Source organism: Macrosteles quadrilineatus, unplaced genomic scaffold (assembly GCF_028750875.1).
Source record: "Macrosteles quadrilineatus isolate MER2022 unplaced genomic scaffold, UCM_ALF_1.0 Scaffold_2__2_contigs__length_208266976, whole genome shotgun sequence".
Taxonomy (NCBI): Eukaryota; Metazoa; Arthropoda; class Insecta; order Hemiptera; family Cicadellidae; genus Macrosteles; species Macrosteles quadrilineatus.
In genome coordinates this window covers 131,365,922-131,380,729 of record NW_026542595.1, presented here as the reverse complement: position 1 = coordinate 131,380,729, position 14,808 = coordinate 131,365,922, and the positions used below count along the sequence as shown (strand labels likewise).

At 34.3% G+C, this 14,808-nt stretch overlaps 2 protein-coding genes across 2 annotated transcripts in view; one reads left to right on the top strand and one right to left on the bottom strand.

Moving 5' to 3' along the window:
- The window catches only part of LOC128987542 (uncharacterized), a 40,087-nt gene extending 33,964 nt beyond the window's left edge, over positions 1-6,123 (bottom strand). Inside the window, exon 1 of the mRNA XM_054408440.1 lies at positions 6,009-6,123. Coding sequence (XP_054264415.1) covers positions 6,009-6,065 — 57 coding nt within the window. The 5' untranslated portion in view covers positions 6,066-6,123. The remainder of the gene's footprint in view (positions 1-6,008) is intronic.
- The window catches only part of LOC128987541 (nuclear migration protein nudC), a 119,114-nt gene that overhangs the window by 41,129 nt on the left and 63,177 nt on the right, over positions 1-14,808 (top strand). The gene's annotated exons all lie outside the window — the stretch shown is intronic.

The window sequence follows — 14,808 nt, the reverse complement described above, 5'->3', positions numbered from 1 at the left end:
CGTTTTGCACATTAGGTTACCATGAGGACCAGGCACAATCAAAAGGCAAATAAAAACCATTGGTGTTTTGCGGTATTTGAACCCTGGACCTTTCGGACCGAACGCTCGCACTGTATCTTTATCCCGCTTTCAAGTGAGCCAACCCGAGTGTACAAACACTGGGAAATTCGATACTTTGGAGAATTTTAAGGTAATCTGAACGGTTATTGACGGTTTAAAAAATATTTTTTTCAAAATTTGTCAGTAATCTTTTTAACGCCCGATTACATCATTGGTAGTTTTCGTACACAGCAAGTTATTTACCAAAGTTCGATTGTAGGTTTTAGAAAGAAAGGAGAATGTATTGTAGCTATTTCTGGAACTACAACAAAGTATTTTATTACCGCTTCCAACTGCTAAACAAACCTATGGTTAAGAGTTGATTCGATCATAATAGTCGCCTTTTGGTGGTTTGAAACCGGACCCAGCTGTTGTTAATCGTGGCGTTATAAATAGCTCGGGAAGAACCAGGTGATATTAGTCAGTAACATAGATATTATCATTGAGTCAACGATATTATCAAATCCATTAGGCATTCATCCTCCATTGATATTAGTCTTAAAACACGCACATATTGTGTTGGCGTCGTATAAATCTATGGTTGAAACAGTTTTTATATTTTCGTTTTCACAGGCACCAAAACGTGGAGTATTCAAATTGCAATGGGATTTGAAAGGTTTTTACGTGCATACAGCAATTCATTGTCGATTAAAACATCGGGTTGAAAATACAAAGACTTTTTCCAAAACTGTCTTCACTGATAGAGAAAACTATATATCCACACATATGGATAAACTCTATATACATGTTATATTATACGACCCCCTAAATCCATCTGAAATCCCCCGGCTTTGGCTAACTTATTGGAGGACCTTTTCTGAAGATCAAGAAGGAACTGTGAATGAATGAATCCTGAATCATTCGATTTCAAGTTTTTACTAACTGAACTCCTGAGTTGCTAACTCTTTGGCAACTTGAATTTGAGATTTTTATCCAAGCTATCGATGCGATCTGAGACTCCACTATAAATATTATTTGCGACAATGCTTTATCCGAGATCGCCGGTTCGTTCACACCCTGAGGCCGGAGAGCGGAGGGTCGTGATTTGGCGGGTAAGATATGCGCGCCTTGGCCTCCGCATTCCCGCGTATTGTGTCGGCGCAACAGACGCATAAGATCGCGCATGACTTATTGTTGTCACAGCCCATAAGGAAACACTTGGAGCACATCTATAGTCAAGTATCTTCGAGCCGGATTGACTCTTCAAATATTCAAATTTGTGAGGGATGAAAAGGACGGATGGGTTAAGATATGCATTTATGTTTTGTTAGTTGACGTTTTATAAGTTTTGGAAAATTAAGGTCACAGTTTATATTGTAGATGTATCTTGTGTAAAAACAGTCGAGATGCACCTATGAACTATTTTGGTTCACCTATGTGTGAACTTTGGTCGTGTCATTTCAAAGAAAAATTTAGCCCTCTTTACCATGTTAGCCCTGCTAAACCTGGTTGTGAACATCGATGTATAGTACAACCATTGTATAACTAAGACCGTATACATTGATGGTTGTGGATATGTTTACGTGGTGGCACATGGTGTACATTTCATATCTCAGTTTCTCAAAATATATTACCTTGGCTGTTACAAGATATTCAGGTATTTTACCATGAGCTGCTTTAAATTTAAGAGTCATAGTGCGTCGTTTCTGATAATTTAAGGGAATGAGTGAACATTTCTGTTATCTTAAACATTCGTAGTAACTATTATATTATATTTAGAGTTAAACCTCTTGCTTTGTTACAGGTATGTCTCTTTTCTTGGGGAATTGGTGAGTGAGTTTGTTTATACATTACTTATAAATTTATATTGTACATAAGTGAAGCGAGAGTTTCAACATACTTTGGAGAGGAACGTAGTTATCAGTTAGTTTGTCCAATTAGATGTTTAAATTTGGTTGGTAAATTTGGAATAGAGACATTTACAATGTCTCTCGACATCGGTACGTTAAAATCGCGCCCCGATATGCACTCTTCCGAAAAAGTGTAAAGGAACTATTTCGAATTCCGTTTCGGAGCAGTGTTAGGATGTCTTAAATAAACCGTATTTACGAGGCCAATTGAGCCGAGACACAGTTCGATAGTCGCAGTCGGGGCGGACAAACGGAATCGATTAAGATGGAAAGCATTGCGAGCGATGTGGGACTGGCGCTGGGGCCGTGGATTGGTTACGACCTAGACCAGGCACAAGGCATTGTCTGATCCGGGAGAACGTTTACCGATCTGCAATCAAGAGAGTGAAGTTGATTTTCTGATGATTCGACTGGATAGGAACGATCATATCAGCCGTTCAGTCAGATTTTCAGTCGGACCTAGCGAAGTGGATGTTTTGGACCAAATCTCGAGAAGGCATTGTTTGATACGGTAGTCGAGACCGAATACTTTCAGAGTAGTTAGCTATTAGACTGCGGTATAAAGTATGGCTACACATTTGAGAAAAGGCTTATCCTTAAGGCATACTTAGAGCATCCTTGAGCATTTTTAAAACTTTAAGGATTTTCATCTTCATACTCGACATAGATCATCATTATTTTAAGACTTGATACATCTCAATCCGGTAATACTTGATCGAGTTTCTGCAATTAATCTCTGTTGTATATTTTTTTTATTTTACAGTTAAAAGTTTTTCACAACGAATAGATTAAACTCTAGTTTCTAAATCTGCTTGACTTTTCTAAATGGTTGCTATTTGGTTGGTATGCTACTGGCTGTATATTTTGGAACTTTGTGTTGACTTTCCATTCGGACTACAGTTTCCATTAAGTTCGAAGTTTCAATTAGGTCTAAAGTTTCCATTAGTCGACAACAATCTGCCAGATTTTTACGAGATCATTCTATTGTGTCAGGATACCTTCGGCTATCTTAATGGAATTCGCTTGTAGACATAGCTTTTAAATATTGTTGAAACGACAACCATTATTGATTTGACAACTCGCGAGAAACAATACATTTGTTGAACATATCCTACTTTTCCTTCTTATGCGATAAGCAAACACAGCAAACCTCAAACCGTTTTAGATTCGTTCACGACGGGTTATTTTGGTTTTGTGCATCGTGCGTGGAACCTAATTTTAACATTTAATGTAAGACTAGAGAAACCTCTAAAATATTATGTTAGAACAAGTCGTGAAGAGTCATTCTTAATTAGTGTTTCATTTTTGAGTTATAACTGATTTATCGACTTTTCATACACTTTACGAAATAAAAGACAATGTTATAGTTAAAATACCCCCGCCGCAGCAAACCTGCCGTCTAAGCGAATTTCCATTTGGCCGAATTGATTTTCAATTGATCTATTTAAATAACATTAGGTTTAACGAGTACCTAGGTTTGCTGCTACAAGGAAACTAATAAAGTAGTGTGTTTTTAGTAAAATATTGATAGCTTACTATAAAATAAATAAATTTACCAAGTTTGATCAAAATATATCCATAAACAAGCAAACTACAACATTTTACAATATTCTCCATAAGAATAACATGGGAATTTTAAATTTACAATTTTTTTAGTTTTCTCCGTAACCAATAACCGTACAAAAACACTTTGATATACTGAATTGTTTGTTTTTTTAAGCTCTTTAAGACGGTTTAGAGAAAAATTGGGAAATTTTGTGTTTTGAGGGTAAAAAGTGAGAAAAACCAATTTTTACCCCATAAAACCCCCCATAAAACCCTGTTCCCATGGTCCGATCATGCTGGATCGCGAACTCATTCAAGTTTATCCCGCCTTACACCTTCAAACCAAATTTCATCAAAATCGGATAAAAATTACTCAAGTTATCGTGTTCACGGACACATATATATATATATAAATCTATATATATATATACCTATATATATATATATATATATATACATATATAAAAATTTGAACGAATGGTGTTTTTGGCCTCTGGGGACATTAAAATGAAAAAGTAAATCGGTCCCGGGCCTAAGTCTTACCATGAGACCTACGGTAATAGCTACTTCCCTATAGGGAAATTCGCTAAAAGCTAATAGTTATATCACAGCAAGAGTTGTATTGCAATTGGTTCCGTTATTGGAAAAAGTGGCCGGACACACAGCTTTTTGACCTTCTTATGTAAGCTGTGTAATGTGACAACGAAAACAGAGCGGTGTTTTACCGGCTAAATATAGTCATGTGCAAAATATCTGTGTTTGTTACAGACCGTTTCGACTCTTACTTTGCCCTGTGGTTATTGTGTTCTTGGGCCGATACCGGACTTGATTCTTGTTTTGTTTATCAACAAAGTGGAATTTACTACTTGAATCTTTAGGGCTTGGACAGTTTTGTAAAAGAATAATGAAATGTGCTTAGCGTACTCATTGAGTAAAAATCGTGTTATTGCTCGTATTATAATTGGTTGTTTTTTTTATTTATTTTGGTCAACATATTATTTTAAGTAGTCTAACATCTCCTTGTCTTGGGTTGGAATGCAAAATTACTTCTGGCATGGGAGACTTTGACGCTGGGAAATTTGTACTGTAGTAATAAATGTATTAAACATGGTTTAGTATGTTAATTTTTTAAATCCTAAAAGAACTGTGCCAAAAATGTGATAATTAATTGCCTATGAAAATCAAAATTATTTCCTAATTTACAAAAGGATTGATAATCTAATCAACGTTTGTTGAATATTTTATTACAAGCTTCTTCCAAAATACATCTCTACTATTTATTGTGAATGCAATCATAGTCATTTCTATTCAATTAAATATTTTACTTCACTCTTTTTTTAATTATTTGCAAGGCTCCGGTTTCTTGTTTGGTGATTGTAAGTTTATAGTTGATCTACTGTTAACAATTATAGTTCGGAAGATACACCATAATTCACGTTTCTTGACAATTACAATAATATTTGTATGAATACGAACTTCTATTCCGTCTCGTCATTATAGTAACGTTTTTACAAGTCATTAGAATGTGTAGCTTTTAAATTCGACGTAAACATGTCTTTTCGCAGAATTTTGTTTGGGACTAATGGAGAAACACATTTAAGTGTCTAAATAAGTTTGTGTTCAAAATATTGTTGTTTATTGCAAAATATTAATAAATTAGGCCATTTGAAGTAGGTCAAAAGGTAGGTTTACAGTCAGTCATTAGGTTACATTTTATTATAATTTGTAAAAGAGCCTTATTTTAATATTATACTGAAACTACCTTTATTGGCTGAAATTAATTTGTATTTTAGGGATTTGAGGAATTTACACAAACGATTATGGTTATTTTTAGTATACAATTACTTTGGACAAAAACGTAATTTAGTTGTAATATTTAACTTCTTGTAACAACCCCAAACTTTGTATAAGTTTGTTACTAGACATAAAAGTTATTGCCTTTAACTTTAGCTTGTTTATGTACTTTGTTTAATTTTCTATCGATCAAACCAATTGCCTGTTTATTAAATTCTAATACAGATTTGAGTCTCGACAAATTATTTGTTTGTTTGAAATAAAACGTCAGTGTAATTTTTTTAATGGTCGTTATTAAATCATGTATTTTCAAGTTTTAGAACTATAAAAATGTACAGTCATATGTAGGCCGTGTTACCAGTCTGAAATTTATATAACTTAATTTTTTATTTGATGATTAATATATTTGTGATTATAGAGGGTTTTCAATGAAATCTTCTAGTTGTGGAAAATAACAGTTTTCATCGGAAAAAAATAAAAATATACTAAAAGTATGTTTACCGGTATACACTTACTGTGCATTTTGATAAAATACATAGAGAGCTAAATAAATGTTAAGCAATCGATGAAAAACGTAGGAAACTAAATAAATTCGTTTTCCCAACGTACACAGACTTAAAAAAATTGCATAAAAAAATAAATAACAGAGGTGAAATAACAAACAAATTTAGACATAATTTGCGTAAATAATGTAGAAATATAATAGTTGACGAAACTCACATTTATAGCAGAATGAGGATGTTGGGGGTCGTGCAGAAAGCTGTCCGGAAACACCATGTTGTTATCACTGAACACTGTAAGTTACTGATAAGGAGCCTGAGCGGCCCGACAGGCGGCAGAGTATACACTGACTGACTGAGACAGTCACCGCGCGACCATCACCTGGTAGCTGTGGTGACGTCACACGGGGATCTCCCGCCACCGCGCGGGGGTAGACCAGCTGACCAGACACCTCACACCGGCACACCAGCTGATCGTTACGTGCAAAGTCCTTCATAGCACCTAATAGCTTTAGTGTATCTATTAGTCCAGTCAATGAATGCTCAAAAGGGGGGTGTAGAGGACATGGAGAGGGGGAATTTTTTTTTCTGCGGGAATGTGTTCGGGGTAGTTAACAAGAATTGAATGATGGAGATGTCCTAGATCAGATGGTGGTTTTCAGTTCCAGATGGCACCAGTTTTTGGGACAGAAGTCGGACCCTCTCGTCCCAAGTGAGCCAGACCATGAACAATAATATTGGTTTCGGTAATTGTTATAAATAAACCTGGACAAATATAGCTACAAACACAATCTTTTAAATTTTTAGTGTAATAATTATGCCAAAATTACTTGTTTCCATGACAAATATACATACTTATTTAAATTTATATAAACTATTTTTAACACAATATATACGATTGATATATTATATTATATAGGTTAGTGTTCGAAAACCTGTTTTCTATCCTGATTGATGTGAAACAACAACAGGCTAATGGATTATATAAACTTATTTGACAAAAAACGCGTGAAAATCAATTTATTTAAGAATTTTTATATTATTTTGAGAATATCTTTTAAACCAATGCATATACGGAAGAAATGAATATGACCATTCTTGTAGAGAATTTCATCATCTTTCTTTTTATAATTTACATTTTTTCCGTACGATGAACGGTTTTCAGTGTAGAAGTAAAAAACTAAAAAATGGGGTCTTTCCCCCCCTCCCCCCGCTGAAGCAGCAGGGCCAGGGGCGGGGACTTTTGGTATTTTTATCTTCTAACTACCCCGAACACATTCCCGCAGAAAAAAAATTTCCCCCTCTCCATGTCCTCTACAATCCCTTTATTGACTGGACTATATCGGATTGTGGCAAGTTTAAGGAGCTGGTTGCTATACTTACGTAACGAAAGGGATTGCGTAACAAATTTGAAAATTGAATTTTTGCTATTTTTTTTAGTTTTGGCGTAAGTTTTAATGTTTATTTAATTTGTTTGTGCGAAATTATTTTAAGAAATGGTTTCGAAGGAAGGGGTGTCATGTACCATAGTGTACGTTAAATCTGGGAGGTTAAATATTGCAATGGTTTAATTGTATACGTACAAGCTGTTTTTACTAGCGAATTTCCCATACAGGGAATAAGCTATTGGCGTAGGACATGTGGTAAGACTTGTACCCGGGACCAATTGACTTTTTCATGTTGAGGTCCCCAGAGGCCAAAAAGACTATCCGTTGAAATTCATTAGCGCAATAACCCTAGTAAAAATTATCCAATTTTGATTAAATTTGGTACAAACACGTAAACCTTCGTTTATTCGAACGAGTTCGCAAACCAGCCAGGACTGTGTGAAATAATATCCACTGTAAAAGGAAAAAAAGAACTGTTGCGGAGGACCTTTGCGGTAATATTTATTTACCGTATTGTGAGTTAACAGTATATTGTGTAAATAGCCTAAATGTATCAATAGTGTTTTAGACCTCTCAGTACATACATTCTGTGCTTTAAGTAAACTGTTGATTCTTTATGAACAAATTATTACTAATATAATGGTTAAATTATGGTCAAATTTGAAAAAGAAGTATTTTATTCATAAAAAAGCCAAATATTTTATTATTTAATACGAACTTTTGTTTAAATGGTTACGTTTGTAAATCTTATAAAACAACTAATATAATATATATTATATTGAAGTGTTTTTGTAGGGTTATTAGTGACGATTTGTAAATTTAAAATTGCTATTTTATTTGTATGGAGAATAATACAGTAGACTCATAGTTGGCTTGCCTTGATGATGGTTGTTAATTGATAGTTTAATTAATATTGGCAAATTTGTTACATCTATGCTTATTTAATACGCAAGCAGGTTTTTTGTGACAATTACTCCTCCGAAACTACTGAACCGATTGACATGTTTTTGGTGTCATTGGAAAGAGCGTAACGTGAAGTTGTGCAGGAAACTTTCTTTTTAGGGAAATAATTAGAGAGTGAGGCCCTGGGGCCCTTTAAAGTTTCGTATTTCTCCATAAGATTAACATGGGAAACAAACATTGTTATGAAACTCCAGCTGTCAGAAATTAAAAGTGAAGAACATATGTTAATTGTAAAATTGTGACAGAGAGGTTATGCAGAAAATCAGGTAGTTAATGGTTATTTGGTGCTATTAAAATAAAGACTGAAATTTGTAAACGTACTGGCGACAATGGGTGATGCCATGAAGACTACATTATCATTGACAAAGACCAACATGGACAACCTATTTCTGCTATAAGTGGTAAACATTTCTACAATACACTAAAAGCCAGACCAGCTTTTGAAAAATGATAAAATATTTACAAGAAATGTTGATTATATTGAACTGCTAAGTACATTGTGAGTATTATCATTAGTTACGTAATCTTTGAGTTTACTCTTTTAAACTCATCGGAGTTTATGACTTATTTGTTCTTATATAAGTTATTTGTTTTTAATAACTCATTTACTTCTTTGCGATTGCTCGATTTCGAGCAACATGTACACTAGTTTATACTAAACAATTAATATTTCACAAAAAATCTATATATTAATTTGAAACTGTTTTTCTTTGTGACAGCTATTTTGAGAGAACCGCTGGGCGTAGAAACCCGGTAGAGGTGTCTAAAGAAAGGTCCTGGTCTGTAGATGAGCCATCAAAAGAGAAACATGGAGAATTCCCTCGGGGCTCTGCCCCAGTGGCCTTTAAATTCCCATCCCATGTTATTCTTATGGAGGAAAACGAGGTTTTTTGTCACAGCTAATTTGAGAACACGGCTGGGCGTAGAAACTTGGTATGGGTGTCTAAAGAAAGGTATTAGTCTGTAGGTGAGCCCTCAAAAGAGAAACGATGTAAATTTCCTTGGGGCTCTGCCCCAGAGGCCTTTAAAGTTCACTCTGCAATTTTGTTTACATTTCAACCATATGGATAATTTTACACTACTTTTAATGAACCAGCTGTTAATATTAAAATTGTATTCAAAGGTCTACTGAAACTGTCAAAATTTAATGTTTACATTACTATTTATGATTTTAAATGGATTCTCCACTGCATGGCAAGTTTTTTATAGCTTCAACAAAATGATGAATTTATGATACGTTTGAAATGTTTTGTTCAAAAATCAATGCTTTATTGCTCTTAGAAAATTTTAAATTATGAAATAAGTGTGACTTATAAATTTCAAAGGAACATATAACTATTCCTTATCGGGTTAGCTTATACATATTGTAAGGTTGGCACTTGCCTTTTTTTCCTACTTTCAATCACCATTTATTTTTAAATTCAAGAAAGAACGCCTGAGATTAATTTATTGGTATAACAGTTTTTGATAATCGGGTTGAAAATTGTAGGTATCATAGATGAGTACGATGAGGATGAGAGCTGTGATCAAGTTTTGGAATAGACTAACTACGGAGTCTATGGTTTTGATAAAGTAGATGAACTATGTCAATTTAGGTATTAAAAAAAATGTGTACACAGTTTTTACTTTGATGTACACATGTAGCTAGGTTGAACAACGCATCTAAACCTCACTACATACAAAACATTCGGAAACACAACAGTGTCATCACATCTCATCGCATTTGCATAATGTGTTACCAATGCTGGACTAGGTTATGGATTTGGTTCCGCAAATGTTCAAGATTTGTGATAAAATGTCTTACAATTATGGTTCATTCGTATCCACGAAATACATGCACAGCTTTATGTGATCTATATGGCCAAGGCAAAACTACCCCATAAGCTAATGAACTATCAAGTAAGAACAGGATAATTAAATACATAGGTCGATGTGGCAAGAGAAGGATTTAAAATTGCTGAGATCGAAGTAAGAATGTTACTGCTTTCTGGAGAATCAGATATTTTTATAAAAAAAAAGTGATTAAGATTTACTTATAAATCCGGATAAAATCTGAATGATTTTCCTAAAGCAGATTGAATTAATGGTCAGTAATAAATATTGACTCTTTCCGTAACATGATAGACTAATTATATGAACTCATTCTCCCATATAGTGAAAGTGGCTTTGGTATGAAACAAACTCATGAAGAAACAATTATAAGACTCCTAAAAAACCTTTTAGGCAACCTAAAGCCGATAAAAAGAAAGGTAGGAAATATTGTGTTAAACGAATTCATCAATCACGTTTTTTAGGGAACACAATCGTCATACTTATTATTGCTTATCGTCCCTTCATATAACTAAGATTTTAATGACTTAACTCTATCCAACGCAGTTAGCTGAATTTACATAAAACCTCAAGATTAACCGTCGATTTCGACGGGGTTCCACTAGTACCTTATTACCTTCAAGACAAACGCAATAACATATAAAGATAGAAAACCTGATAAAAAATAACACTGGTATGACTGTTTTTGTGTCGCGTAGTATATATTTAGTTCTTATGATTCTATCATATTGGTTTGTTGGTCACATAGTTGCAGACAAGTACTTATACCACACGCACTATCATAGTTTTTTAGACACAGACCACAAAAATGCCATATCTCGGTCATTTTTAATTGGATTTTCTACGTCGATGTGTCATTACGTTTGTGTCAGAATTTACAGTAAAAAGCATTCTTGTGTTTATTTTAATGATTTACTGGTATAACGTTACTACTCTTAAAAATGCTTAAATGACTGCCATATTACATTTATAAATTGTAATATATTCTTGCAAAACTAATTAAACTAGCATTAACATTTATTTACAATTTAAAATTTTAAGTAACATGGATATAAAAAAAACAAAATGGTGGCTCTGTGTGTAACCATTGATTTACAGGTGCTTTGTGATACTGTATTTATACATTCGTTATTAACACAGAAATTATATTCTAAAAGGTTGGTAGAGAGTTACTTAACACCCTATAGTTCGACAGAATTGTTATAACAAACTCACTACTAGATCATAAATGACCAGAAATATATTTTCATCAACATCATTAGGAGTACTGGTTAGATGACGTATTTTCTCGTCACACAATTGGTATTTGGAATGTGACGTTTGCAGTAAAGATTTGAATAAAACTTGTTCAATATCGTACAAAACTGTGATTTTATTATTTTGTATAAACAAATCTTTCAATAAGTCTTAATTTACGACTCAACGAAATAAACTATGACCAATAGTTGTATCACCAGCGTTGCCTTAGTTTTTGTGTTAAAGATGTTCGCTTATGAGGCTACCACGTAAAATCAAAACAATTGTTAGGTTGCAATTGAGGTCAATCACACTCTCGCAGTTACTTCCCTGCAAAGTGACCCGAGTGACCCTACGTAAGGAATATCTAAGAAATAGCAAATTAAATCCTTGTACGCTAATCACTTATATTTCCTTTACCTTTCCTAGTACTAAACACTGATTCCCTTCATTGCATTATTTGTTAACGGAAGTCCATTCAAATTCTTGCGTCGAATTGTTGTAATGTCAACCCTATCCTTCTGGGAACGTCAGACGTCCGGTGTCGCTGGGGGCAACAAACTCCATCTTCTATCTCGCTCTACCCCCACTCTAGCGCTTGCTACCCCTCAACTGCCAGGAAAGGCCATAAATCAGGCGATTAGCTTCAACAATACCCGGGTAGGATTATGGGACGACCTCCGTCTCCCATTGGGACTGGCTCGGGCCTTAAACCATCCCAGGCCTCATGTTAAGAAGGCCCAGGAATATACAGACTTTACATCCTTAGTGGGATTAAAGGAAATAAGTAGAGTGAACCACATAAATTCATAAGATAGCATGAATTAAAAAAAAATATTTTAGAATAAGTAAAAAAAGTGTTCCAAATATTGCATATAAACAACAACATTTCAACCCCACCATTGCATGTAAACAACATCGTTTCTGCATAGCATTTAAACCATTTTTTATTCCCTGACAAAATTGAAAACCAAAAAAACAATCAACACAACAAAAATCAAACAAGAAACAGAATTTAATTTTGATACTTTAGTCGATCTTCCTCATGGACCAATTGTTGAGTTGAGATGCTGCAACTCATCTGCTGTGGAAGTGCCCTTGCATGTGGTTATTCAGATCACGTATTGACGGTTCACAAGTCTGCAGTCCCGGCCTCTTCCTGATCTGACTGACCTGTTGACTGGTGATAGATTACGCTTCCAACGTACGGATAATGGGTTTCCGCACTGCTTATAGGCAGCACTGCACTCCAGGATGTTGTATACAATGAAACTGTCGAAATTCTTGACAAATTGTGTGTGTTGAAATGTTTTCAATCAATTTGAGGATAGAATTTGTGGTATATTTCTGTGAGCTGTGAGTTTACTAAGCTTTCTTTAAAAAAATTGAATATGAAATGGTTGCGGTTAGTGTTGTTTTGTTTTAGTATGGACACCATTGATTAACGATGTCATTTTCAAAGTTCTCAAATAATATATTTTACTTGAATGTATTTAATAGAGTCCGTGTGTATTTAGTCCTAGATGTTTAATTTTTTTAGAAAGATTTTAAATGATTCTGTTATTTATCATAAAGATTATGAACTTTATAAATATACCTACTATTAACAACATCCATAGTGAAAAATCCACTACAATATTCGTGGACGACCTAGTCGCAAAGTTTAACGTTATGTGAGAATGTATCATAAATCTTAGTCTCTCGAATTTTGCTCGCAAATCCCCCAAAATCGCCGTGATTCAGGAAACACCTACACGAAACACTAAAGGTCGAGCCTCAAGAGTCAAGAAGCCATCGCTCAGTTCCAAATCGCCCCTTTCGTGATAAATCACAATTTCGTAACTGTTTAGGAAAGAGTTCGCAGATCAATTCCCCAACCTCTCAATCTCGTGGCCCCGGAACTAAGCATTGCCCGAAAGCGATTGCAGATTGGGCTTCTACTGGTATTAGATTAAAGACTAATCTTTGAGTTAGAAAATCGTGGAAGAAAAAAAAGAGTAGGTCGCATGGTAAGACCTGGTCCCGGGACCGATTAACTTTTTTGTTTTGAAGTCCCAAGAGGCCAAAAACACTATCTTCAAATTCATATACGCTAACCATCATGATCGGACTATGGGAACAAGGGTTTATGGGGTAAAAGTGGGGTTTTCTCATTTTCACCCTGAAAACATAACATTTTGCAATTTTTTCCAAACCATTTTGTAGAGCTCAAAAAACTAATAATTTAGTATTTTGAAGCATTGTTGTAGGCCTATGACTAACGGTTACGGAAAACGTCCCAAAAAAAGTGTAAATTTTAAATTATTACTATGTTATTCTTATGTTAAGGAGAATAAATAAAATGTTATAGCTAGCTTGACTATGGACATATTTTAATGAAATCTTTGAAATTTTCTTTACTTTATACTAAGCTATCAATATTTCAATAAAAACCCCTGTTTTCCTCCCTGAAGAAGCAAACCTAAGTACTCATTAAAATTAATTATATTATTTAAATAGGAAATAAATCTGACAACTTTAAGGGAATAATTTAGCGGAATTCCAACCAGGTAGATGGAAATTCGCTTAGTCTGCAGGTTCGCTGCGGCGGGGGTATTTTATTTTCTTTGATATGTTTGTCAGTAAAACAATGGGGAACCTTAAACTATCCCTTGTAAAAAAAGCCTTTGTTACATTTTCATGGTGAGAGTTATAAACAAAATATCAACCAAGCTGCAATATACAGTATCTTAAGATATCCTATTATTTGTACTTTTTATATAAATTTGTGTTTCAGACAAAATTAGGTTAACTAATCGAATGACTGTCGAAGAGAACAAGAATGTAATTGGCATCTTTTCACAGAAAACAATCGTATACGGAGATTTGTTTAGTACCTTAGTTGGCACTTAAATGTTTTCACAAGCTAATCGCCAAAGAAATGGTAATCGAGCTGCCAAAACCTTATCGCTTGGCACCAATTAGTTGTAGAAAGTGTCCTTGACCAGAGATCGTTTACACGTATATGGATCATCCTTCGCAACAATTATCAAGTAGTTTAGCGTACTCGTTGCATAATTGTACCTGTTACTTGTGTAACAGTTAACTTCCCACAGCTGTGACCTTCACTAAGTAGGAAGCTAGGAAGGAAGTTGGACTGTTTGTTTGTTGTGTTGAAATAGTTGGACGTCTTCGGATACTGAGGAAGATTGTTAAGTTTAAGGTTATATTTTGATCAAATTTCGTATATCTAATAATTACCAAGCTGTCAACACATTTTACTTAAGAAGGAACTTCATGATATCACCATTTTCTTAGCAGAAAACCTAAGTACTTATAGAAAACTAATGTCATTTAAATAGGGAACAAATTAGACTTGTTTTAGGAAATATTTTCGTGAAAATCCAATTAGGAAAATTGAAATTTGATTCGTCTGTAGGTTTGCTGCGGTGGGTTTTAAACTCTCATCTTGGAATCCATCTTAAATAAATACATCTACAAACTATACAAAACATTTAAAAGCCTCTACAATTTTAAATATAAATACAGCCTCAATTAATGTCCAACTATTCTCACCCTTCGTTTAGTATACGTACATCACGACATTATTCTTAAAGGCAATAA